The sequence below is a fragment of the Sturnira hondurensis genome, unplaced genomic scaffold, assembly GCF_014824575.4.
Source record: "Sturnira hondurensis isolate 20B ecotype Veracruz unplaced genomic scaffold, ASM1482457v3 Scaffold0015509, whole genome shotgun sequence".
Taxonomy (NCBI): domain Eukaryota; kingdom Metazoa; phylum Chordata; class Mammalia; order Chiroptera; family Phyllostomidae; genus Sturnira; species Sturnira hondurensis.
This window is the reverse complement of record NW_028088140.1, coordinates 13,403,201-13,430,196: the sequence shown is the minus strand read 5'-3', so window position 1 is coordinate 13,430,196 and position 26,996 is coordinate 13,403,201. Positions and strand designations below refer to the sequence as shown.

The 26,996-nt window shown below is 39.3% G+C and overlaps 1 protein-coding gene across 1 annotated transcript in view; it reads right to left on the bottom strand.

Moving 5' to 3' along the window:
• KDM5A (lysine demethylase 5A) overlaps positions 1–20,590 on the bottom strand; it is a 133,932-nt gene extending 113,342 nt beyond the window's left edge. The window contains exons 1-3 of the mRNA XM_037064822.1: positions 20,014–20,590; positions 16,983–17,060; positions 12,821–12,943 (exon numbers count right to left, since the gene is read on the bottom strand). Of these exons, the coding sequence (XP_036920717.1) occupies positions 12,821–12,943; positions 16,983–17,060; positions 20,014–20,178 (366 nt within the window). The 5' untranslated portion in view covers positions 20,179–20,590. The remainder of the gene's footprint in view (positions 1–12,820; positions 12,944–16,982; positions 17,061–20,013) is intronic.
• Positions 20,591–26,996: the final 6,406 nt, after the last annotated feature.

Here is a 26,996-nt window from a genome sequence, read left to right as displayed (position 1 = left end):
ATTTTTCTCTAGTGAAATATCTGAAAGCTTGGTAGAAACACACACAAGTTCACATGCACAAGAGTTGAACACATCTCTAATTCTTCAACTTCTCTTATCATATCCTCAGAGTAAATATATTTTCAAATTTTGTAGTGCAGAAGACAATGAGGGTAGCTTAAAGCAAGGGCTGTCGGGAAGCAAATGGATAAATTAAAATGCCATTCTTTACAGGGCACCAATCAGCATGGCAATGGTCAATGCAGCCCAGCACTGAACCAGAAAACCTATCAGGCAAGAGGCGGCTCACAGGACCCAGGCCCCCAGATCACCTTTCCCATGGAGAACCAGGCTGGCATTGTACCTAGGCTGCTTTAAGGCTTGCTTTTGCTAAAACTCCCTCACTCTTGAGTTAAGACTGCAGATGTTTAATGTGTATCTCTGAAGCAACTCCTTAAAGTCTGTGCTAAGCCATCCCAAGGATGGAATGTAACCAGATCAATGACTTTTATCATTCCCTTAAATTTGCAACATTTTTTTCTGTTATCTGTAAGAAGTAATCACTTAAAGTAAACCTAAGTATAAAAAATGAGAACCTTCTTTGATGTAATGCTACTGGAAAGCAATAAAATCCTGTCCAGGCAAGGGTCAAGGTGCTCTCTGAGAGTGGCCACGCCATCCCTTTTTCTCCACAGGACTTCTGTAGTCCGTGTGAATTGGTTCATTGCAGCTACGACATACAGACCCTGCTGGCCAGAGTATGCATCAGTTCTTTCATATACTTCCATTGCTTCTATAATATCAGCTACTGCTCTAGGTGCCTGACATATGTCTGTGAATAAAATAAAAATATTTGCCTTCATGGAGCTTAGATTCTATTAGAAGACACACAATAAACATAACATGTTAAATTTTGAAGTGATAACTCCTGTGTTAGAAAATTTAAAAAGCAGTTAAAAGGCCTCATGAGGACATGCAGCAAGGCAGCCACTGGCAGACCAGGTGAGGCAGCCACTGGCAGAGTGGACAGTCCCACATTCGCGTGCAGATAAATTAAGGAGAATAAATGGGGAGTAAGACAGACTACGCAACACAGGGTTCCAGTGTGGGGAAATATAGCCTCAAGAACTCTTATTGAAAAGCCTGTAAGGGTTGAGGAGGCTGGAGAAACACCCAGCTTCACAGGAGAGTTCACTGGAGACCCAGAGGTTCCTAGAATATACACAAACCCACCCACCCGGGAATCAGCACTACAAGGGCCCAATTTGATTGTGGGTAGTGGGGGAAGTGACTGAAAACCAGCAGAGAGCAGAGAAAGCAGTATTGTTCTCTCTGGAACCTCTCGAGACCCCACACATAGCATCACATCGCAGAGACATGGGTTGCCACGCCCTACTGAATACCTAAGGCTCCGCTCCTCATTACGTAACAGATGCACCAAGACAACAAAGTGGCCCAAATGAAAGAACAGATCAAAGCTCCTGAAAACATACAACTAAGCAATGAAGAGATAGCCAATCTATTAGATGCACACAGTTCAAAACAATGGTAGGATGCTCACAGAAATGATTGAGTATGGTCACAAAACACACAAAAAAGTGAAAACTATGCAAAGTGAAATAAAGAAAAATGTACAGAAAACTAACAGTGAAGGGAAGGAAACCAGGACTCAGATCAACAGTTTGGACCTGAAGGAAGAAATAAACATTCAATCAGAAAAGAATGAAGAAACAAGAATTCAAAAAAATGGGGAGAGGCTTAGGAAACTCTGAAGAAGAACTTCCCTAATCTGGCAAAGGAAATAGACTTTCAGGAAGTCCAGGAAGCTCAGAGAGTCCCAAAGAAGCTGGACCCAAGGAAGCATACATCAAGGCACATCATAATTACATTACTCAAGACTAAAGGGAAGAAGAGAATCTCAAAAGCAGCCAAAGAAAAGGAGACAGTTACCTCCAAAGGAGTGTCCATAAGACTATCAGCTGATTTCTCAAAAGAAACCTTGCAGGCAAGAAGGGGCTGGAAAGAAGTATTCCAAGTCATGAAAGGCAAGGATCTACATCCAAGATGACTCTACCCAGCAAAGCTCTCATTTAGAATGGAAGGGCAGATAAAGTGCTTCCCAGATAAGGTCAAGTTAAAGGAGTTCATCACCACCAAGTCTTTATTATATGAAATGTTAAAGGGACTTACTAATAAAAGAGGACTTACCTCCTGGGTATAGAGGAACTAGCCAAACCAAGGACCCTAAGTTGACAAGCATGCCTAGAATGTTTGAGGAACAATAAGGAAGCCAATGTGGCTAAAGCACATGGAGAGAAATACTAAATGAAGTCAAACAGGAAACAGAAGCCCTCTCAACAATCTTTACTATCCAATATGATTATCAGCATTGCATAATAATCTGCTTTGTAGTCAAAACACTTCAAGCTAAATTAGTAACAATACTTCTGATTACTGGCACATAGCTGTGAAAATGACAGCCAGCAGAGTCATTGTATGGTAAAGTAATAAGACAAAGCTATCTCACAAAGAAATCAAAACCATGAGTTTGGCTCCATGTATACAACATTTTAACAATCTAACCAGCCCTAATACTACTATAAAAACACAAAACCTTACACTTGTTTTTATTCATCTGACAGATTCAAGGATTACCATGCATAATTTCAAAATATAAACAATTTATTCCAAGCATTTGCAATGCAATATATCACACCACTGTCACTAGAAAAAATATCAATCAAAAATGCCCCATAAAAAGATACATGACATGCACTTAAACTGAACACAATGAAGAGAAGCCCTTTATGAATACTTGACCAAAGAGTAATGATCCAATCAAGGCCAAAATTTCAATCCAATGACACACTAAGTCTGGCTAGCAAGAAACAATTTTAACAGACATAAAGTAGTAGTAGTAGTATACTTAAAACCTCCTTTCCAAAACTCCACTAAAAAAAAAAAACAGTAAAGGAACACAAAGGCATTAATTTTAAGAGGACAAATACAGCAAGAGAAAGCAGGTGTACAAGTGATAACCTAGCCAACAAAAAAAACCAAGCACCTGCAATAGAAGAAAGCCAAGGAGAAGCTTTTGCAACATAGGACCTGAGAAGCTTATGCAATGAAAACAGCAGTACCTTTAAAATTAGGGATAGCAATGAACAAACAGGATTGACTGAAAACCTATCTAAAAGCAATCAGACCATCACCACTAAGTACAGCCAAACTACCTCTCTCCAATATCAGCAGGTGACTGGAGATTTATTCCCAGGAGAATTTGAAAATAAGGGGGACTCTACCCTAAGAAGGAAACAGGTATGTATATTACGGGGTCCGCATAACAGTATAATCAGTCTAATAGTCTAATATAGGGATATTAGTCTAACATCCAACTAATAAGAGTTCAATTCGAAGAAATTGTCAAAAAATACAAGAAAAGTCACAAGAACTCAAAGACATGAGTTCAGATTTAGAGAGTTTATCAAGTACAATAAAAATATTGAATAAAAATAGACACACAGTAATGAGTATCATGTGAAATCTCAAACCACTGAGAATAAAGATTAAACTCTTATGCCTTCAAGAAAAAAAAACACATAGAAAGAATAAGAATTAACATAGCATCATTCTTTTCAACAGCAATACTGAAAGCCAGAAGAATATGGAGTAAAGCTTTCAAAATAATGAAGTAAAATAATTTACAACTTAAGACTCCTAAACCCCACCAAACTACCAATAAAGTTTTACATTTTTAGACAAGGATTTACATCCCTGAACAGTCTCCTTCCAGAGAGCATGTTTGTACCTTTCCCTTCCTTCTCTTCTTCCCATATAGGCATGCATCTCCTAAACTCTAAGGGACCCCCACGAGACTTGCAACCAAGGGAGCAATGGGCGATGGTAATCCATTCTAGGCTTACCCAATGAAACTGTGTCCTGGTCCTCCTTTCTCTGACTTCCCAGTGAGTTGACAGCAGCCCTACCTTGGCTCACTTTTTCCAGTAATGTTTACAGAGAGTCAAAGCAGCTTCCCCTAGACTCTCTCCTGTTGCTTCTTCTATCCTAGGTCCTTCCTTGTTTCACTGTGCCCAGTTTTCATAAATGTACTCTCAAAATCAACAAAGAAATAAAATACATCTCATTTACCTTCTTAAACTATTAAGAAGCTCATTAAACTATTGAATAGTAGAAGAAATATTTCACCAAAATAGGAGAAAACCAAGTAAGAGAAAGATCTGAAACAAGGAGAGACAAAGGAAATTCCCAGAATAATAATAGTGAAATAAACTCCAAGGCTGATAGCTGACCTTAAAAAACAACAAGTCTGGAATGCAGCAGAAAAGAAAACTCCAGAGGAATGGCACCAAGAAAATGAAATGGACAGATGATCTGATGATGGGTAAAACCATACTAAGAGTGTTATGCATCTGCTGAAAAATCTGTAAACAAATTTTTGATAGTTAAAAACAAAACACAGAAAATTTTAAAAAGGGGAATTAACTGCAAGAAAAATTTAAAATAGCATTAAAAAACAATCACAGCAAACTACAACTCCTGAGCATAAATAATACTTGTATTTATACCATCATAGTAATAATTTTTGATTAATAAGAAATTTATCTGCCCTGGCTGATGTGGCTCAGTGAATTGAGTGCCAGCCTGCGAACCAAAGAGTCAAAAGTTCAATTTCCAGTCAGGGCACATACCTGGGTTGCAGGCCAGGTCTCCAGTGGGGGGCTCACAAGATGTAACCAAACACTGATATTGATCTCCCTCTCTTTCTTCCTCCCTTCCCCTCTCTCTAAAAATTAATAAGTAATTTAAGGATAAAAAATAAAAAATTTATCTAACCACACTAGAAGGGACAAGAGAACCAAAATTTGTGAGGATTTAGATTTCTTATACCCATTTCCCAATTCTAAAAGTAGAAAATTAGTATATAATATTTAAAACTGAAGAATAAAGATGTAGCATAATGAGCATATTAATTGGACATACAAAGATCAAATCCAGAAACAGCCAAGAATTGAAAGTGATTAGCTCTGAGGAGTGGGAATGGGAATAAAAGGGTGGAGGAGAATGCTACTTTTAAAACAAAAAAAACTATTTTTTTATTTTTTTTGCATTTTATTTTTATTTATTTTCTTAATATAATTCTTATTCAAGTACAGTTTTCTGTCTTATATTCCTTGCCCTGCCCCGACCAGTGCTCCCCACCTCCCTCCCATTTCCGCCCCCCATCTTAATTATTGTCCATGTGTCCTTTATACTTATTCATGTGAGTCCCTGCCTTTTTCCCTTATGATTCTCTCCCCTCTCCTCTCTGGACCCTGTCAGCCTGTTCCGTATTTGAGTGTCATTGGTCATATTTTGCTTGCTTGCTTGTTTTGTTGTTTAGATTCCTGTTAAAGGTGAGATCATATGGTATTTGTCTTTTACCACCTGGCTTATTTCGCTCAACATAATGCTCTCCAGTTCCATCCATGATGTTGCAAAAGGTAGGAGCTCCTTCTTCCTTTCTGCAGCATAGAATTCCACTGTGTAAATGTACTATAGCTATCAAAAAAAACTTTTAAGAGAGAGAATGAATTTCCTGACTCAGTACTTCCCGTCAAGATGGAGACAGAGGTAAATACACGACACATCCTCGCACAACTACAGTAAAAATTACAACTACAAAACAAGTATCACCCAGATTCATCAGAAAATCGAGCTGTATGAAAGTATAACAACCAAGGATTTAAAGAAGCCACATTCATCCAGACAGGTAGGAGGGATGGAGACATGGAGAAGTGTGAAGAGGTGAGAGGCATAGAGAGACTCAGAGAAGTAGTGGAACAGGCAGTCCCACATTCACATGTATTGGATAAAAACTGGAGGAGATACCTCAAAAGCAAGCGATCCCAGCCCTAGATCAGATCACCCAGCCCAGAGTTCAAACGCCAGTCCCTGTAATTTCTGGCTATAAAAACCAGTAGGGGGTTGGGACAGTTGAAGAAACTGTAGAACTTAAAGAAGACTTCTCTGAAAGTCCCACAAAGGTTTCAGGACTTATGCAGACCCACCCCTCTCTGGGATTCAGCACCAAGGCAACAGCTAGAAGGGGACAAGTGGCAAATGGGGAGAAACTAAAGTGAATGGCAAGAGGACTGTGCTGGCAGACAGCTTCCTTCCAAGCAAATATCTGGAGGACAGGCAGTAGCACTGACCCCTCTCTGAGCCCTCTACCACATACAGCCACAAAACAGTGAAACAGCTTTCCATGCCCTAGCAATTACCCAAGGCTCCATCCCACACAATTTATAGGTGCATTTTTCTAGCAAAGGCCACACTACTAAGTCAAGTAGTGAAAACAACTCTACCTAATACACAGAAATAAACACAAGCTACCAAATTGAGGGAAAAAGAAATATAGCCCAAATGAAAGAACAGAACAAAACTCCAGAAAAGAACTAAACAAAATAGAGGTAAGAAAACTATCAGATACAGAGTTCAAAACACTGGCTATCAGGATGCTCAAAGAATTCATTGAATACTGCAACAGCATAAAAAATAGCCCCAGGCAGAAATTAAGGTTGCATTAAGTAAAATAAAAGTCTACAGGAATCCAAAGCAGACAGGATGAAGCCAAGAGTCAAATCAACTATTTGGAACACAAGGAAGAAAAAAATATTCAAGCAGAACAACAGGAAGAAAAAAGAATTCAAAAAAATGAGGAGAGGCTTAGAAAACTCTGCAACAACTTTAAACATACCAACATCCAAGTCATAAGGGTGCCAGAAGGAAAAGAGGAAAAGCAAGAAATTGAAAAGTATTTGAAAAAATAATAAATGAAAACTTCCCTAATTTGGTGAAGGAAATAGATACAAATCTAGGAAGCACAGTGAGTCCCAAACACATTGGACCCATAGACCACACCAAGGCACATCATAATTAAAATGCCAAAGGTTACAAATATAAAGAGACAATCATTAAAGCAGCAAGAGAAAAGAGGAGTTCAGACTGTCAGCTGATTTCTCAAAAGAAACTTCCCAGGATAGAAGGGACTAGCAAGCATTCAAAGTGATGAAAAGCAAAGACCTATAACATAGGTTACTCTATCCAGCAAAGCCATAATTTAGAATGGAAGGGCAGCTAAAGTACTTCCCAGACAAGGCAAAACTACTGGAATTCACCAGCACCAAGCCACTGTTATATGAAACATTAAAAAGAACTATATTATATAAGAAATAGAAGATCAAAACTACAAACATTTTAATGGCAACAAAGTCAAAACTATCAACAATTGAATCTAAAAAAAAAATCTAATCCAACAAGCAGAACAGGAAGAGAATTCTAGATATGAAGATCATTTGAAGGATATCAGCAGGCGGGGCATAGGGGAGAATAGGGAGAAAGTGCAGAGATTAAGAAGTACAAATTGAGAAGATGGAGGCAAAGGTGGAAACACTGTGCCTCCTCACACAACCAAGTTTAAAGACAACAAAGTTTTAGTGACAAAAACACAACCAAACAAAGACCATTGAACTATATGGAAGTCCGACAACAACGAACCATTCAGCTAGACTGGTAGGAGGGGTGGAGTCAGCGACTGGCAGAAGGGGGTTGTGCGTGAAAACTCGGCCAGACCAACCCAGGTGCGGGGACAGCGGTTGGCAGATCCCAGGAGTGGGGTTGCGATGGGCAGACCCAGTGAGGGCGCAAGGCGGCAGGCTGACCACAGTCACACATTCGTGTGCAGATAAACCAGGCGAAAAGTGAGCAGTGAGACAGAGTGAGCAGTTAATCGAACAGCACAGGCCCCAGCAGTGGGAGGTGGCAGAGGGGAAGACCACTGCCCCTCTCTGACCCCGCCTGCACATACAGCATCACAACCCAGCCACTGAGTTCCCCTGACCTGGTGAACACCTAGGGCTCTGGCCCTCATACATAACAGGTGTGAACAGACCAAAACATCATGGCTCAAGAAGACTCAAAGCCCCAGAGCCTATAACTCTAAGTGACCAAGAAATAGCCAACCTATCAGATGCACAGTTCAAAACACTGGTGATCAGGATGCTCACAGAACTGGTTGATTTTAGTCACAAATCAGAGGAACAAACAAAGGCTAAACTAATTGAAATGAAGGGAAATACACAGAAACCAGTAGTGATGGAAAGGAAACTGGGACTCAAATTAAGAGAGTGGACCAGAAGGAAGAAAAAAATGACCAAACAGAAAAGAATGAAGAAACAAGAATTCAAAAACGTGAGGAGAGGCTTAGGAACCTCCAGGACATCTTTAAACGTTCTAACATCCAAATTATAGGGGGTCCCACAAGGGGAAGAGGAACAGCAACAAGTGGAAAACTCATCTGAACAAATAATAAAGGAGAACTTCTCCAGTCTGGCAAAGGAAATAGACTTCCAGGAAATCCAGGAAGCTCAGAGAGTCCCAAAGAAGGTGGACCCAAGGAGGAACACACCAAGGCACATCATAATTACATTAGCCAAGATTAAAATGAAGGAGAGAACTCTAGAAGCAGCAAGAAATAATGGGATAGTCATCTACATAGGAGTTCCCATCAGACTGTCAGCTGATTTCTCAAAAGAGACCCTACAGGCAAGAAGGAGCTGGAAAGAAGTATTCCAAGTCATGAAATCCAAAGACCTACAGCCAAGATTGCTCTATCCAGCAAACCTTTCATTTAGAATGGAAGGGCAGATAAAATGCTTCTCAGATAAGGTCAAGTTCAAGGAGTTCATCATCACCAAGCCCTGATTATATGAAATGTTAAAGGGACTTATTTAAGAAAAGGAAGATGAAAAATATGAACAGTGCAAAGACAGCAAACTCACAGTTATTAAAAACCACACCTAAAACAAAAGGAAACTAAGAGCCCAGCTAGATCAGGGGTGGAACCATAGAGATGAAGATCACATGGAGAGTTAGCAATAGGGGAGTGAGAGGAGGAGAAGGGGGAGAAGGTACAGAGAATAAGTAGCACAGATGGTAGGTAGAAAATAGGGGGGAGGGCAAGAATAGTATGGGAAATATAGAATCTCAAGAACTAGTGACATGCGGACATAAATTAAAGAAGGGGGAATGGTGGGGGAGGGGTGTGCAGGGTGGAGGGGAATAGGGAATGAATGGGGGTAAATAGGACAACTGTAATGGCATAATCAATAAAATATATTTTCAAAAAAGAAGAAGTACAAATTGGTAGATACAAAATAGACACAGGGAGGTTAAGAATAGTATAGGAAATGGAGAAGCCAAAGAACTTATATGTACAACCCACAGATATGAATTAAGTGGGGGGAGGGGGGAAGATGGAATTGCTGGAGGGAATGGGGGTACTAGGCAGAGGAGTATAAAGGGGGAAAAACTGGGACAACTGTAATAGCATACTCAATAAATACATTTTAAAAAATTAATTTCCTTGTTGCACTGATTAGAAACAGTAATTGTTATTGTAAAACTCCATTAAATTACAGACATCCCAATAACACTTTTTAATATCAAAAATAAGGGAGAAAGACAAAGTAATTTAACCAAAACACGAAACCGTACTTCCACGGAGATGGAGGCATAGGTGGAAACACTGTGCCTTCCCCCACAACCAAGTTTGAATACAACAAAGGTTTGGAGAACTAGGACACACCCAAAGACCAGAAAACAGAATTATACCGAAGTCCGACAACTACGAACTGTTCAACGGGGACGGTAAGAGAGGCGGAGCCAGCAGCGGAGCTGGGTCAGGCTGGACAGATCCCCCGACCTAGGCCCGCAGGCACCCGGAACCAGTCGGGGTGTGGGGCAGACTGACCAAGGTGGCACATTCGCGCACAGTGAGACGGACCACACAGGCCCCAGGGGGCGAACCCAGTGGTGGAGGGCTGAAGGCAGTGGCACACTCGAGTGCAGTAGAACGTAACGCGTGGGCCTGGTGACGGTGGTGGCTGCGGCACCGGTCGGGGCTGAGGCGGCAGGCGGCAGACAGTAAGCCATTGTCCCTCTTTGACCCCACCCCCACATACAACGTCACAACCCAGCGACTTAGTTGCCCTGATCTAGTGAACACTTTAGGGCTCTGATCCTGCTATGGAACAGGCACGAACAGCCCAAAAGATGGCACAAGAAGAACTCAAAGTCCCAGAGCCAATAACTCTAAGCGACCGACAAATTGCCAGCCTCTCAGAAGCACAATTCAAGACACTACTTATCAGGATGCTCACAAATCTGGTAGATTATAGTCATAAATTAGAGGAACATATGAAGGCTTAACTAATTGAAATGAAGGGAGATGTCCAGGAAACCAATAGCGATGGAAAGGAAACTGGGACTCAAATCAATGGAATAGACCAGAAGGAAGAACAAAACATCCCACCAGAAAGGAATGAAGAAATGAGAATTCAAAGAAATGAGGAGAGGCTTAGGAACCTCCAGGACATCTTTAAACGTTCCAACATCCGGATTATAGGGGTACCAGAAGGGGGACAGAAACGGCCATGAGTGGAAAACTTATTTGAACAAATAATAAAGGAGAACTTCCCCAGTCTGGCAAAGGAAATAGACTTCCAGGAAATCCAGGAAGCTCAGAGAGTGCCAAAGAAGTTGGACCCAAGAAGGAACACACCAAGGCACATCATAATTACATTAGCCAAGATTAAAATGAAGGAGAGAATCCTAGAAGCAGCAAGGGATAAGGGGACAGTCACCTACAAAGGAGTACCCATCAGACTGTCAGCGGATTTCTCAAAAGAGACCTTACAGGCAAGAAGGGGCTGGAAAGAAGTATTCCAAGTCATGAAATCCAAAGAACTAAAGCCAAGATTGCTTTATCCAGCAAAACTTTCATTTAGAATGGAAGGACAGATAAAGTGCTTCTCAGATAAGGTCAAATTAAAGGAGTTCATCATCACCAAGCCCTTATTATATGAAATGCTAAAGGGACTTATCTAAGAAAAAGAAGATAAAAAATATGAACAGTGAAAGGACAGCAAACGCACAGTTATTAACAACCACACCTAAAACAAAAGCAAACCAAGAGGACAACTAAATCAGGAGTGGAACTATAGAAATGAATAACACATAGATGGTTAGAAACAGGGGAGTGGGAGGAGAAGGGGGGAGAAGGCACAGAAAATAGCATAGATGGTAGGTAGAAAATAGATGGGGGGAGGGCGAGAATAGTGGGGGAAATGTAGTATCTAAAGAACTTGAGACACGTGGTTATAAACTAAGGGGGGGAGAATGGTGGGGGAGGGAGTGTGCGGGTGGAGGGGAATGAAGGGGGGAATAGAACAACTGTAATGTTATAATCAATAAAATATATTTTTAAAAAAAAGAAAAAAAATCAGAATAGTGGTTGCTTTGGGGGAGAAGTAGTGACTGGGATAGAGATGAAGGAGCCCACTAGAGTGCTGTAAATATTTTCTAACTCTCTGGGTGGTGGTTCCACAAGTGCACACATATATAAACGCTTACTGGATTGCACATTTAAGATTTGTGCATTGCACTCTAAGTTACACCTCAATATAAAGAAAAAAGATCATGTGCTGAGAGGCAGCAATCTCACTATGATATTTAGAGAACAAAAGTATTATAAAGTATAAACAGAGTGACTACAAATCAAAATCTGTCTGCCTTTATCTTTATATCTCAGTTTTATAAGCATTTCCAAAGGTTAAGGGCAACATAAAGACTTCAATAAACCCCAGGAAAATCAAACTTTACCCTTCACATAGCTGCAACACATTCTCTAAATACTAAAATAAGATATGCTTTATTAGTAGTAGTATTCTCCTTTGCACAAAAAGGAATTGGATTTTTTCAACATACAGTTAAGCAATCCATTTACAAAGGAGTGTGAACTAGGTATTCAGATTAAATTAACTCTAAAGCCTCTTCTCAATTTTTAAATCCTACAACTCTAGCCTTGGTTTGTGTGGCTCCATTGGTTAGAGTGTCTTCATGGGTTCAATTCCCAGTCAGGGCACATGCCTCAGTCATGAGTTTGATCTTGGTCGGGGTACACGTGAGAGGCAACCCATCAATGCTTCTCTCCCTCTCACTCTCACCCTCCCTTCTGCTTTCTCTCTAAATCAATGGGCATATCCTCAGATAAGGAGTTAAAAATTAATTAATAAAAAGAAATCCTACAACTCTACAAATCCAAGAATGCAACCTAATTTATCATTTAATTAAATGTTTACCTTTTAATTGTTAAAAAAGACATTCTTAAAACAAAATTTTTTATCCTAATGGTTCCATACAAGATATAAATCCATCCCTCAAATTCACTGTAACTTGCCCTTTTAGTATATTATAGGTTTTCATACCCCTGCACTAGATAATTCTCAGCACAGTGCTTAATGACATCATTACCTTATTTATATGTCTAAAAAAAAATCTGCAACATCTTTTAGCATAAGATTATACTTCCCAGAATTTTTGGTATATAACAAAGTTTTTAGAGAATTATGACCTGACATTAATTTTTAAATGTATCATAAAAATAATTTAAATGTAATTTTTTTCCTTGAAACGAAATCTTCCAAAAATTAACTCTGTAACTTATTTATTTTTAAAGAGTGTTATGTATTTATTATAGAAAGGAGAAGGGAGGGAGAAATAGAAGAATAGAAACATCAATGTGTGGTTGCCTCTCGTGCACCTCCTACTAAGGATCTGGCCTGCAACACAGGCATGTGCCCTGACCAGGAATCAAACCAACAACCTTTCAGTTAGCAGGTGGGTACTCAATCCACTTAGCCACACCAGCCAGGGTTGAAATTCCTAATTTTGTAAATTCACTAACTTCTTCTCCAATTTCTAGACCTAGTAAAAGCCTCACCTTGCTCAAAGCATACAGATCCAGGATTTTCCTCTCCACCACAGGGATCTTCAAAGTAGACCCTTGAAGTTCCCAAAATTTTGCTAGTTGATCCAAGAAGTCCAATCTCACTCTGGTCATTGCCTAAGATTATTAAAATGCAGAAATCAGAAATAAGAACTATACTGTAGTTGAAAATAAATGTGTATTACTTAACACAGATACTAGTTTCTCTAAAGAAATTTAGGCTTTTCATTATTGTTCAGTCCATTGCTGTATAGTAAACTAATAATAAAGCAAAATATTTCTAACAGATATAATTTATTAAGGCAAAAAATTACTGTAATATATGTCAACAGTTCTCATATTATCAACCAAAGCAATTTTTTGGATGAAGTTGGCTTAAGCTTAAGCTAACCAGAAAATTTGGTAGATCAAATTAATCTGTTTCTAAGTATTCTGCCATTTCATCTGTAGATAACATGCATATTTAAAGTACACCAACTGTGTACTTTAAATCAAGATCCTTCATCAAGTATCTAATTACAAGAGACTAAAGGAAAAAGATATATATTATAAATCTCAGAAATGTTTTAGGGAATCAAGGAAAAAACAGTCTCAGTATGACATATCAAACCTTAGCTAAGATATTTCTTTTGTATGCTGAAATAGTTTTCTACCACACTAAAGATCTTCTGAAAACCTTGAAGAATAACTATTTTTATTTTATTTATTTATTTAAAATTCTTGTTCAAGTACAGTTTTCTGTCTTGTATTCCCAGCCCTGCCCCCCCGCCGCCACAGTGCTCCCCACCTCCCTCCCTTTTCCGCCCCCACCTTAGTTATTGTCCGTGTGTCCTTTATACTTGTTCATGTGAGTCCTTCCCCTTTTCCCCTGTGATTCTCTCCCCTCTCCCCTCTGGACCCTGTCAGCACGTTCTGTATCTCAGTGTCTTTGGTCACATTTTGCTTGCTTGTTTGTTTTGTTGTTTAGATTCCTGTTAAAGGTGACATCATATGGTATTTGTCTTTCACCGCCAACAAACACTTCAAAAATTTATATGGAACCATAAAAGACCCCGAGTAGCAGCCGCAAATTTTTTTTTAAAGATTTTGTTTATTTATTTATCTTTAGAGGGGAAGGAGAGAGGGAGAGAAACATCAATGTATGGTTGCCTTTTGTGTGTCCCCTGCTGGGAGTTGACCTGCAGGGAACCGGCCTGCAACCCAGGCATGTGCCCTGACGAGGAATCGAACCGCGATCCTCTGGTTCGCATGCCCGTGCTCAATCCACTGAGCTACACCAGCCAGGGCCGCAATTTTGAGAAAGAAGAACAAAATAACTGGGATTACAATACCTGATATCAAACTGTATTACAGGGCCACTGTAATCAAACCAGCCTAGTACTGGCATAAAAACAGGCACATAGACCAATGGAATAGAACAGAGAGCCCAGAAATAAACCCAAATCTCTACAGTCAATTAATATTCGACAAAGGGGGCAAAAACATAAAATGGAGTAAAGACAGCCTCTTCAACAAATGGTGTTGGGAGAACTGGACAGCTACATGCAAAAAAATGAAACTCGAGCACCAACTTACACCATGCACCAAAAAAAATTCAAGGTGGATAAAAGACTTAAATATAAGCCGGGAAACCATTAAAGCCCTAGAGGAGAGCATTGGCAGGAAAATCTCAGATATTCCACGCGTTAAGATTTTTACTGATACGTCCCCTAGAGTAAGGGGCATAAAGGAAAGAATAAACAAATGGGATCTTATCAAACTTAAAAGCTTCTGCATGGCTAAGGGAAACAGTATCAAGATAAAAAGAGAAGCAACTGTTTGGGAAAACATATTTGCCAATGATACCTCAGACAAAGGTTTAATCTCCAAAATATACAAAGAACTCACAGGACTCCACTCAAAGACGAGCAACCCAATTAAAAAATGGGCAAAGGACTTGAACAGACACTTCACCAAGGAGGACATACAGAAGAATAACTATTTTTAAATAGAGAGATTAGTCAAATTTAAAGGGAACTCTTAATAAATCAGATTAACTTAAGATTTTAATTAAATTTTTATTTTCCTGAAAAGTTGTTGAACCTATCTCCCCTAAGAAAACTCTAAAAACTAGGGATTTTTGGATAGAATTTAATAAACTATTTTCCAAAGACCATAGGAGACAATCTTCCAACATCAACAAAAAATTTTAGCAAAATAATAAGTATTAAAGAAAAGTACAGGGCAAGACAACACACAAGGTTATCAAGTTCCCACCAAGATGGAGACATAAGTAGAAACCTTTTACTTCCTCACACAACCAAAAGGACAACAACCAATCTAAAAACAACAAACAACCAGAATGGCCAGAAAATCAAACTGCATAGAACTCCAACAACCAAGGAGTTAAAGAAACATTCGCCCAAACCAGTAGGAGTGGAAACAGAAGGCAGCCACGCAGAGAGCATGCAGCAAGGGGGCAGAACACTCAGGCAAGGCAGGGCTCACTGAAGAGGAAACTAAATACTAGCTAGCTGTAAACTACTGTGAGGGATGCTCCAACCGGAGAAATTCCCAGTTACACACCAGAGAGTTCGTTGGAAAGTGAGGCTAGAGCAGAGCAAGCCAGCAGCATTGTTCCCTCTCTGACCCCTGCCCCACCCTCATGAATACCTAAGGCTCCACCCCTTACAACATAACAGGTGCACTGAGACAAAGAAATATGGCCCAAATGAAAGAACAAATCAAAGCTCCAGAAAAAGAGCTAAGTAACAAGGAGACTGCTACACCTACCTGATGCAGAGTTCAAAACACTGATAATCAGGATGCTCACAGAACTGATTGACATCAGTCACAAAATGAAGGAATAAATGAAAGATACCCAAAGTGAAATAAAGGAAAACACACAGGGAACCAACAGTAAAGGGAAGGAAACCAGGACTCAAATCAATGATTTGGAACAAAAGGCAGAAAAAAACATTCAACCAGAACAGAATGAACAAACAAGAATTTAAAAAAATGAGGAGGCTTAGGAACCTCTGGGACAACTTTAAGCACTCTAACACCAGAATCATAGGGATGCCAGAAGAAGAAGATCAAGAAGTTGGAAACTTACTGGAACAAACAATAAAGGAAAACTTTCCCAATCTGGTGAAGGAAATAGACTTCCGGGAAGTTCAGGAAGTTCAGGAAGCCCAGAGAGTTCCAAGGAAACTGGACCCACACAGGAACACACCAAGGCAAATCATCATTAAGTCACCCAAGATTAAAGATAGAGAATCTTAAAAGCAGCAAAAGGAAATGAGTTACATCCAAAGGAGTGCCCTTAAGATTATCAGCTGATTTCTCAAAAGAAACTTTGCAGGCAAGAAGGGGCTGGAAAGAAGTATTCCAAGTCATGAAAGGCAAGGACCTACATCCAAGATGACTCTATCCAGCAAAGCTCTCATTTAGAATGGCAGGGCAGACAAAGTGCTTCTCAGATAAGGTCAAATTCAAGGAGTTCATCATCACCACTCTCTTATTATATGAAATGTTAAAAGGACTTATCACAAGTTGTGCTGAACTCACAACTATCAACAACTGAATCTAAAAAACAAAAACTAAGCAAACAACTAGAATAGGAACGAAACGAGAGAAATGGAGATCACACGAAGGGTTTTCGGGGGGCGGGGGGAGGATGGGGAGAGTGAAACGTACAGGGAATAAGAAACATAATTGGTAGGTACAAAAGAGACAGGGGGAGGTTAAGAATGGTACAGAAAACAGAGAAGCCAAAGAACTTTTATGTACAACCCATGGACATGCACTAAGGCAGGGGAGTGTGGGGAATGCTGGAGGGTTAGGGGTGCTGGGCAGAGGAGAGATAAAGGGGAGAAGTAAATTACAAAGGGGGGGAAAAAAAGAAGTACAACTGAAGAGTTCCAGGTCTCTGAAAGTAACTAAGCTGGAAATTTCAACCATGAAAAATAAGGCTAAAGGTAGTTTCCCATAATCTCAGTTAAGCAGAAGCACTGTAATAACTACTTAAAACAATTGTTTTTAAATCAGAAACTTCCTTTCACTCAGTCCCAATTAATGTAACTGAGCTCTGATACACGAACTTCTCAAAGTTCTCTATCAAGAGCTCTGACATAAAAAATGAATCAGGAAGTAGCAATGGTGATATAACACTCACCTCAAGTTCATTCAGGCGTTGGACTCTGGGTGTGAAACGAAAACTTTTTACTTCACACGCAAATGGAGGTTGCCAATCCTAAATGGAAAGATTTTTTTTATAGTATACTGGTATATAAGCAAGGAATGCATTATTCCTTCCCTTCATTTATATTCGTTGAGTTGTCACAAATCATGATGACAAGAAAACAACTAACAAGTCTTCTTTATTATATTCTAGAATGAAATAATAATATTTAGATAAAATATTGCTTATCTCCATTTATCTCTAAATAACTTCATCTATAAATCCTTAAATCCCACAAGTACTATTTTTATACCCCTCAATTATGCTTTGCCCAATTAATCAAGTAGAATGCAGTGAACATGTATCTCAATACAATGTCTAATAAACACCCAAGTTTGAAAATTAAAAAGAAAACTGAATTTGAAAGAAACAACAAAGGGTAGAATTAAAAAGTAATTCTTTAAACTACTTATATAATTGGGTAATATGTTTATTCATGTGTAATGTGACACAGCACTCTACAGTCTATGTGACGTAAACGTTTTGTTCAAAGCCCAGCTCTCAGAATAAAAAAAAAAGGTAAGTAACCCCACAGAAAAAGGATAATTTCCAGACTGCAGATGCAGATGTAGTGTTAACTAAATGAGATAGCATATTGCAAGCATGGTTCTAGAGAACAGTTTAATTTGGCCTAAATACCATGGTTTACCATAATATATACACACTTTTTTGCCCAAATTTTTGAGAGAAAAATAAAGATACGCATTATACATGGGTAGTACCTGAAATACTTTGTATCTGTTCCTGTGTTTTATAATTATTTGTTACATAAAATTTCTTATACCATAATATGTTCAAAAATAAATGCTAAAAATTCCTTTATAGTACAAAAACAACTACCTAAATATAAATATATAATTGAATTAAAAAATTAAAATGGACAATTTTTTCCCCTGTAAGTTTGGGCCAAAAACATGGATGTGCATTATACATGGGAACACATTATACATAGCAAAATATGGTAATAGTAAATCTATTTAAAAACCTGAGTAATCAAAAATTTTTATCCTATCTTGTAAACTAAAGAAATCCACCAATATTGTAATTACATTAATTGAAATTAAATTTTCAATGGTGTGACATAAAAAGGGAAGGTGTTATTACTTCAACCTTCTTTTAAGTAATAAAAACCAACTTTTTTTACCAAAAGGAACCTTAAATAGAATCTCTAATTCATAAAGACAATAGAGTAAATGAAAATATGGTTTACCAAAAAACTTCAGTGCTTAAGGTTTCATCAGTACTAGCTAATTTTGATAGAAAAAAAGAGTTAAATGAAGCTTCTGGTAGATGGCAGTTCATATAATCATAACTCACCATAGCAATTATCTGATAATTCTTTGCTTTCAATTTATAGTCTATAATCAGTTTTATTTTTATTTATTTTTATTTTGAGAGAGAAGGGAGGGAGAAAGAGGAAGAGAAACATTTAAGTACAAGGGATACATAGATAGGTTGCCTCTCAAACACCCCCAACTGGGGATCTGGCCCACAACCCAGGCATGTGCCCTAACTGGGTATCCAACCAGACTTTCGGTTCTCAGGCTGGCACTCAATCCACTGAGCCACATGCAGCCAGGGCAACAGTCTGTAATCTTAACCAAAATCATTTTGCATAATGGCAGTAGCATGTCAGGGTTTTAGAAACAAACGTTTCTATCTACTTTGCCACTTGCCCAAAATCATACATTTGATATAAGTTATTTAACTCATCCAGACTTGCCTCATCTGTAAAATGAGGCTTTATTTACCTAGTAAGGCTTCTAAGAGTATTCACTGAAATAATCTGTAGGTGCTAAATTAGCTCCTTCCTCTTCCCTCCCAACTAAACTCTTTATTCACTGTTGTGCACACACCATGGTAGTCTTCAGTGAGAACAAATGCTTTTTAAAACACAATACGAGTAACAGTACTCAACATTTTATTTGTATTACTAGTAGACAAAACATAAAGCAAGGTGTCCCTTTCAACAAGCACTAAGGCAATGGTTCACAAACTTTAATGTGCATTAAGAATCATCCGCGAGTACTTGCTAGAAAAGCTGAATCTAGATCTCCCACATACAGAAACTGATTCTAGCCTGGGAACAGGGCCTAGGGATCTGCATTTTAACGAGCATATATTTGACCCTGGTACAGGTGGACCAGGAACATCATTTGAGGTTTAATGAATCTTTTGACCTTGAACAAATCACTCGGTGTCTTGGGGCACTAATTCCCCCGAACAAAAGATAGTATTTGCTTTTTTTTACCTTACAAGACTGAGGTAATTAACCTATAAACAAACCCAGTTATTTGCAATAATTGCGATTCATAAATCTTTAATTCACCGTTCCTTATATCAAAAGATTTCAACGTTTTCTTCCACATCAATCACTCATAAATCCTTCCTAATCCTTTATGTTTTAAAAATAAATGCTGCTCCTCCTCTTGCCCTGGGAAGACTATCATTTCAGCAGTAATCTGTCTAGGGTTCTTGTTTGGAGATACCATCCTTGGGGACAACTAGAACTCAGGTTACTGTTTAAGAAACCTTAGCCCTCAGATGAGGCCTGCAAATATTTAGTAAATAAAGCATTAATAGGGCCTGGATAAAGAAATAGCCCATGGACGGCAATTTTTACTACCGTACCGTAATAAGGATGGTACATGAGTGTAGGACATGTCATGCCATAATACTTCAAACACTTTGTCGGTCAATGAAAGGCCTAACGCCTTTTGTTAGCCTTGTCCACAATCCAAGAAGTATCAGTCCCCAAGTTTTAAAGGGGAAAGGCCCCAGGGACAACACATTCGCGTTCGGACAAGCGTACGTTAAGACCGCAAAAGAAATCAAGGCAAAAGCATCCAAAAAACATATCTCTAGTGATTGAGAAATAAAGGAAACTAAATATAAAAAGAGAGAAGGACTGGAAAAGTAAAACTACACCGAGTTCCCACTCTCTTCTTCCCTCAGACGCCGGTACCTTGGGCGGTCGGATTTTGCAGATGCCGGTTTTCTCTGCCAGAGGCCGGATGCGGCCGATAAAGCTGAGCGGGTCTGTGAATTCCTCCCAGCTGGGCTCAAAGACTGGGCATTCCGGCGGTGGCACGAACTCCGACGCGTAGCCCCCGGACCCCACGCCCGCCATGGCAATACCCTGAGGGCCCCCGTGGGGCAAACAAGTGGAGAAGATGTGGCTAAAGCCCTCCGAACTCTTTCACGTCCCCTGACGAGGGCCGAAGCTCATCTTCTTGGGCAAGAACACAGAAACCCCTAAATCGCTTCCTCCTTTCGTTTGTTATTGTTTCCTTCGGGGTTTTTCCTCACAGGACTGGTACTTTTCCGGAAGTTCACATACAGTCAAATCCCTCCGCCACCCCAAAATAGAATCCCTCCGCAGCAGCCCGACGCTCGTTGTACAACCTCCCTTCTTCCCCCCTTTCCCAGCAACCCAGTGTTCCTTGTCTTCTTGTCTGTGAAGGTTCCACGCTGCCCGAAAACTTCAACCAAAACACCCTGGAGTTCTCTGAGCTCTCCTTGGAAGTCGAGAAGCACTCGAGTTTGAGATCGGAAGCACTCTTCCGGCGCGGAGGAATGCGTAATGCTGCAAAGAGCAAAGGTTCTGCTTCCGTTGTGTGAGGGCCGGAGGCCGGAGAGGAAATGGAGTTCCCCTTTGTGTTTAAATGGGCGGAAGAACAGACTGGGCTCGTTTTCGGTTACCTCACTTAGCTGCTAGTTCATGGCAGGCTGCTTTAACTTCTGTGTGTTTTTCCAAGAAACTTTTTTCAGGTTCTCTTGTTTTTTTTGTCCTTTGATTGTTAGTGACTCTTATAACAATCTCGGCCCCTTTATATCCGCCCCATCACCATACTGGTTCGTGTGAAACCCGTTCCCCAAGTCCTGCCGCCTGGCAGAATTGATTTTTATCCACGTAGAAGCAAAGGCTGCTGATCTTGCTTTTCCAACTGTTAACTTGCTTTTGAGCAAGTCATCTGAACAGCAACCACTTTACTCTGGCACTACATACTACGTAATCTTTTCTCAATTTGCTGTAAAAGCTATGGCAATTCTTCAGACCCTGTTTGTCAGAAATCTCTATATCTGTGTCTATCTCTACTTCCTCCAAACTGTGGACAATAATGTAGAAATGACTAAAATCGTTGAGAGTGTGTTCTTAGTATTAAATATTTGTTGGAAGTTTCTTATACCCTAATTCGATAAAGTCTCTTAATACCCTCACTGATGTTAATCTGACCTGCAGATAAAATCGAAACAAAAATTTTGTGGGAAGGAAGTCTTACTTCCCAGGGCTGGTTCATATACTCCTTGTGTACTCCTTAGCTTCCACCAGGACCTAAATTGCCAGCGATGGCTGATGACTCCCAAATCTGTATTTCCAACTTAGACTTCCGTTTTGAATTATATCTAGTTACTCATTGGACAACTCCACCTGGTAAACTTGTAAGTACCTTGAACTCATGGTTAGCTTCCCACTGTTTTTTCAGTGTTTCCAGTTTCCAATGAATGACTTCTTCCATCTCTCAGTTGCCTAAGCCAGAAGTCTAAAAATAATACTTAACTCCTGCTTCTTTATTACCAATATATAGCTGTGCTTCAAGTCTGGAGATTCTATCATCTAAAAATCTTAAATCCACCCATGTCTCTCCATCCCTATTATTACTCTCCCAGTTTAAGTTCTCACCTGAACTATGATAACAGCTCAGTTTTTGCTCCTGTCAAATCTATCTCTACCAGCTGCCATATTACGTTGTCATTTTTCATCTCCGCTTCAATGACTCCTTTACTTTGCTGCCCTACTCCTAAGCTTCATCTCTTAAAGCTTTTCAATATACTACACAGACATTTTTGTAGTGGTTTTAATGCACCATGCTTTCACCTTTGAGGATTCACAGATATTGTTTCCTTTGTTTGAACATATTTATATTCTCCTGACCCACCCCACAGTTTCCTATATCCCCTTTCTGAATGAATTTCTATTCATCATCCATCAGCTTAAAGATCACTTTCTCTGGCCCTGGCTGGTGTGTAGCTCAGTGGATTGAGTGCGGGCCTGCGATCCACATGATCGAGGTTCGATTCCTAGTCAGGGCACATGCCTGGGTTGCAGGCCAGTTCCCAGCAGGGGACTCAGGAGAGGCAACCATACATTGATACTTCTCTCCCTCTCTCCTTCCCTTCCCCTCTAAGGATAAATAAATAAAATCTTTTTTAAAAAATCACTTTCTCCAGAAAGCCTTCCCTAATGTTGTGCATTTGTTTGGTCAGCAGTAATCTGCACTTTCTGCAACTTTTTAAAATCACTTGTTTAATTGCTTTCTTCCTCAAACTATAAGCTATATGATGAGAGGAGTACTGTCTGTCTTATTGACATTTTAGTCCCAGCTCCTAGAATATTGCTTGGTGTTTGAAATGTGTGCAATAAATATCTGTTGAGTGAATTAATTAATGAATTAATAGATTGACCCAATAAATTTGCCTTGTGTTTCATTGCCTCATCCTACATTTACAAATAATAAATTTTATTTGAGACTATTAGGATGTGATAAACATAATATCCCTCCATTTGATTATAGTATCCACAAAAGTTGATGCCCAGTTACCCATACACACCAGTCTAAACTCCATACACAAATACTTTGAGGAGATAGTTCTGTTTCAGGTAGCCTGTGCAGTGTAACAAACTACTTCAAAACTTCATAGCTGAAAGTGAAAACTTTATTATTACAATTCTTTGGTTTGGCAATCTGGTGTTCTGATTGCTTGACCTGGGATCACTAATACAGCTACAGTCATCTGACAGCTGGACTGGAGTTGGAGGATCCAAAATAATCTCATACATCTCTCAGCTGGTGCTGGCCGTTGGCTGGGAAGCCTCAGTTCACGTGACTTCTCGTTCTTTTTTTTTTTAATACTCACTCAAGAATATGTTTTTAATGATTTGAGAGAGAGAGGAAGGGAGACAGAATCGCTGATTGATCACCTTCCCCATGCACCCTGACCAGGGATATAACCCACAACCTTTTGATGCACAAGATAACACTCCAACCAACTGAGCCACACAAGGAAGGCTGACTTCTCATTCTCAGTAGGATACACAGGGCCTTTCCACAGCATGGTGGTCTTAGTGTTCCAGAACTGTAAAGGTGGAAGCCTAGGCCTGAAGTCTAGACTCTAAAATACACAAAATAACATCTATGACATTCTATTAGTGAAAGCTAATCATAAGGCAAGACCTGATTCAAGAGGGTGGTAAAACTGCATTTCTGGACAGCAAGAGCAACAGTGTTACACTGCAAAGAGGTATAGAGAAAGAGTGGTGATTCATTGCATACAATTATGATGATTTACAACAAAATTTGAGATTTTTTACTACTTAAATCTGGACAATCGTATTATTCACAGGAAAGAGAAATAATGGAATTCTAAGTACAACAAGTGACATTGAAATAATTTGTTTTATTAAACATTGAATTAAAATATAACAGTTTTGCTTTAGCATTATTAGAGCAGCAAGGCCATGATAAATCCTCAGTGGCTCAGTGGATTGAGTGCCAGCCTGTGGGCCAAAAGGTTGCCAGTTTGATTTCTGGTTGGGGCACATGCCTGGGTTGCAGGCTGGGTCTCCAGTACGGCATGTGTCAGAGGCAACCACATGGTGGTTTTTCTCACCCTTTTTCCCTCCCTTCCTTTCTTTCTAAAAATAAATAAATAAAATCTTTAAAAACAAAAAAGCGTAAACTCCCAAAAGTTTTTATTGTTCCTGTTTATATCCTGATAGTCTTTCAAGTTATACTTACCTATTTTTTAACTACCTCCTTAGTAGAATATAAAATTATAGAGTAGTGATTCTCAGTCATTTTTATTTGCATTGTTACTCCTGAGAAACAGCCCTTCACACTAGCAGTGAAGCTGTAAGAGAAGGGCAGTAAATATCTCTGCTAGAGATGGGAAATCTTCCCCAGTTTCACCACCTCTGATTCTGAGGCTCCTCTCAAGGAGGGTACATAAACACTACCCTCACCCCTTACACCCGCCCATTCAAAAATCACTATTGTAAAGATCCTATCATAAAGAAATGCCTACGAGGGCATTCTGCACACAGGAAGTTAAATTCACTGTCAATAGTATTTGGGTCTCTGGGATGATGGTAACAGAATAAACAAGAACAAAAAAAGTAGTATTCAGGTCTCTTGGTAGAGTTGAGTATAGCTGTAGTTTAAAGGTGTTGTTTTCGTTATTTTAATAGCTCTTGAAATTAGCCTTTCAGAGAAAAAATAAATAATATTAGAATATTATGTTTTTATCTAAAATTGACTATCCTTAGCCCTAGTTAGTGTAGCTCAGTGGATTGAGTGCGGGCCTGCGAACCAAAGGATTGTGGTTTGATTCCCAGTCAGGGCACATGCCTGGGTTTTAGGCCAGTTCCCAGTGGGGGATGAGAGGCAACCATACATTGATATTTCTCTCCCTCTCTCCTTCCCTTTCCCTCTAAAGATAAATAAATAAAATCTTTTAAAAAATAAAATAAGATAAAATTGACTATCCTTAGTGCACAATAGAATAAAATGAATACTTAACTGTGGTAATTATTGGCTAAGCTGTTGTCTCTGGATTTTTAAAAAAATGAAATAAAACCTCTTGAATTCAGATTAATTGAAGGAGGAATAGTTTTAGAGAGCAGAAGTAACCAAAATTACTAACTCTTTTAAAAAAAATACCAGCCCTGGCTGGTAAGGGGCAGTGGATTGAGTGCAGGTCTGCAAACCAAAGGGTCACCAGTTTGACTCCCAGTCAGGGCACATGCCCTGGCCAGTTCCCCCGTCCCACTTGGGGACATGTGAGGGGCAACCACACATTGATGCTTCTCTCCCTCTCTTTCTCCTTCCCTTCCCCTCTCTCTAAAAACATTAATAAATAAAATCTTTTTAAAAAATAATAAATACCATATTATTTTAAATATCGTTTACCAGTGGTTCTCAAACTTTTTGGTTTCAGGACCCTTTTACACTCTTAAAAATTACTGAGAACCCTAAAAAGATCTTGTTTATATGGATTATATTCTATAGATATTTACTATATTAGTAATTAAAAGTAAAAAGTGTTTAAAATATTTATTTAAAAATAATAAATCCATTACATGTTGGATTAATCAGCATTCTCCAGAGAAACAAGACCAATAGTATGTGTATATAGATGGAAAGAAATTTACTATGAGGAACTGACTCACATGATTAGAAAAACTGGCCAGCTCCAAATCTGCAGTGTCCGCTGGCAGGCTGGAGGCCCAGAAGAGCTGATGATGGTGCATATAAAATCTGAAGGCAGTCTGCGGGAGAATTCCATCTTGTTTGGGGAGGCTGGCCTTTTGCTTTATCTAAACCTTCAACTGATTGAGTCCCACCCACACAATGGAGGGCAGTCTGCTTTACTCAAAATTTATTAATTAAATATTAATCTCATCTAAAAACACCCTCTGCCCTGGCTGGTGTAGCTCAGTGGATTGATCTTGGGCCTGCAAACCGCACTTCAATTCCCAGTCAGGGCACATGCCTGGGTTGCAGGCCAGATCCTAACAGAGGATGCATGAGAGGCAACCATACATTGATATTTCTCTCCCTCTCTCCTTCCCTTTTCCTCTAAAGATAAATAAATAAAATATTTTTTAAAAATTTTAAAAATGATAAAAACATCCTCCAAGGTGACACATAAGTCGTATATACATGTAACTTATTATATATGTGACTCATTAATATATACATGTTAATATAAATATATTTTTTATTTGAGAGAGAAACATCAATTTGTTGATTCTTTTCTGTAAGATTTTTACAAATGTATTCATTATTTTTAGATGCAAAATTTTTTTAAAAATTTTAAATGTTTAGCTTACTGGGATCAAGCTGGATTCTCATATCTGTTTCTGAGTTCAATCTGTTGTGATATATTGTTTTGGTTAAAACACATGAACAGCCCTGGCTGGTGTAGCTCAGTGGATTGAGCTCAGTGGATTGACCCTGTGAAGCAAAGGGTCACTGGTTCAATTCCCAATCGGGGCGCATGCCTGGGTTGCAGGCCAGGTCCCCATTAGGGGACACATGAGAGGCAACCACACATTGATGTTTCTCTCCCACTCTTTCTCCTTCCCTTCCTCTCTCTCTACAAATAAATAAATAAAAATATTTTTAAAAATATGTGAAGAAAACCCAGATATGGGTTTAGTGCCACACAGATATGTGGTTGAAAAGAGGGAGAATATTTTAAAATTTAGCCTTTTCACTAGTATTTTGCTATATATAGCATTTCCTATGTACTGGCTCACAGTTTGGAAGTGAGAGCCATAGAGGGGGGAAAGTTATTGGCCAGCTTCCACTTCATACTAAATAACATGGAGAAAAGGGAATCAATGTCGATGTTGAGAATTGTGCAGTGTGTATTAAAACATTTAAAGTCAAAGATGTTGTCAGAATTCTGCCATGCAAGCATATTTTTCATAGAATATGCATTGACCCATGGCTTTTGGATCACCGCATGTGTCCAACGTGTAAAGTTGAAGGCATCCAAGTCCTGGGATTTTGGGGAAAGCTTGAGAATGTGCAGAAGATGCCCACTCCAGAATCGACCTGTGGAAGTGTTTTGACTGCAAATTTGAGTATTACTCTGTAAGACTGTGACAGAAGTTCAGAGAAATTCACCACCATCCTCCACTAATCTGTGCCACAGTGCAGCGCCAGCTGTAAAGAAGATGCAGGTAAAAAGTAACTCCCTTACTTGAAATGGGCAGGAACAACCTTTAGCATGGAGGATCGTTTCCTGGTGCACTTCCCACTGACGGCAGCAACAGACCTTTGAATTAAAGGACATTTGTAATTTTTTACTTTAGCACATAATTTGCATATTTGAAAACAATGTGCATTCTTCATCTTCCAGGTTATAATTTGATATACA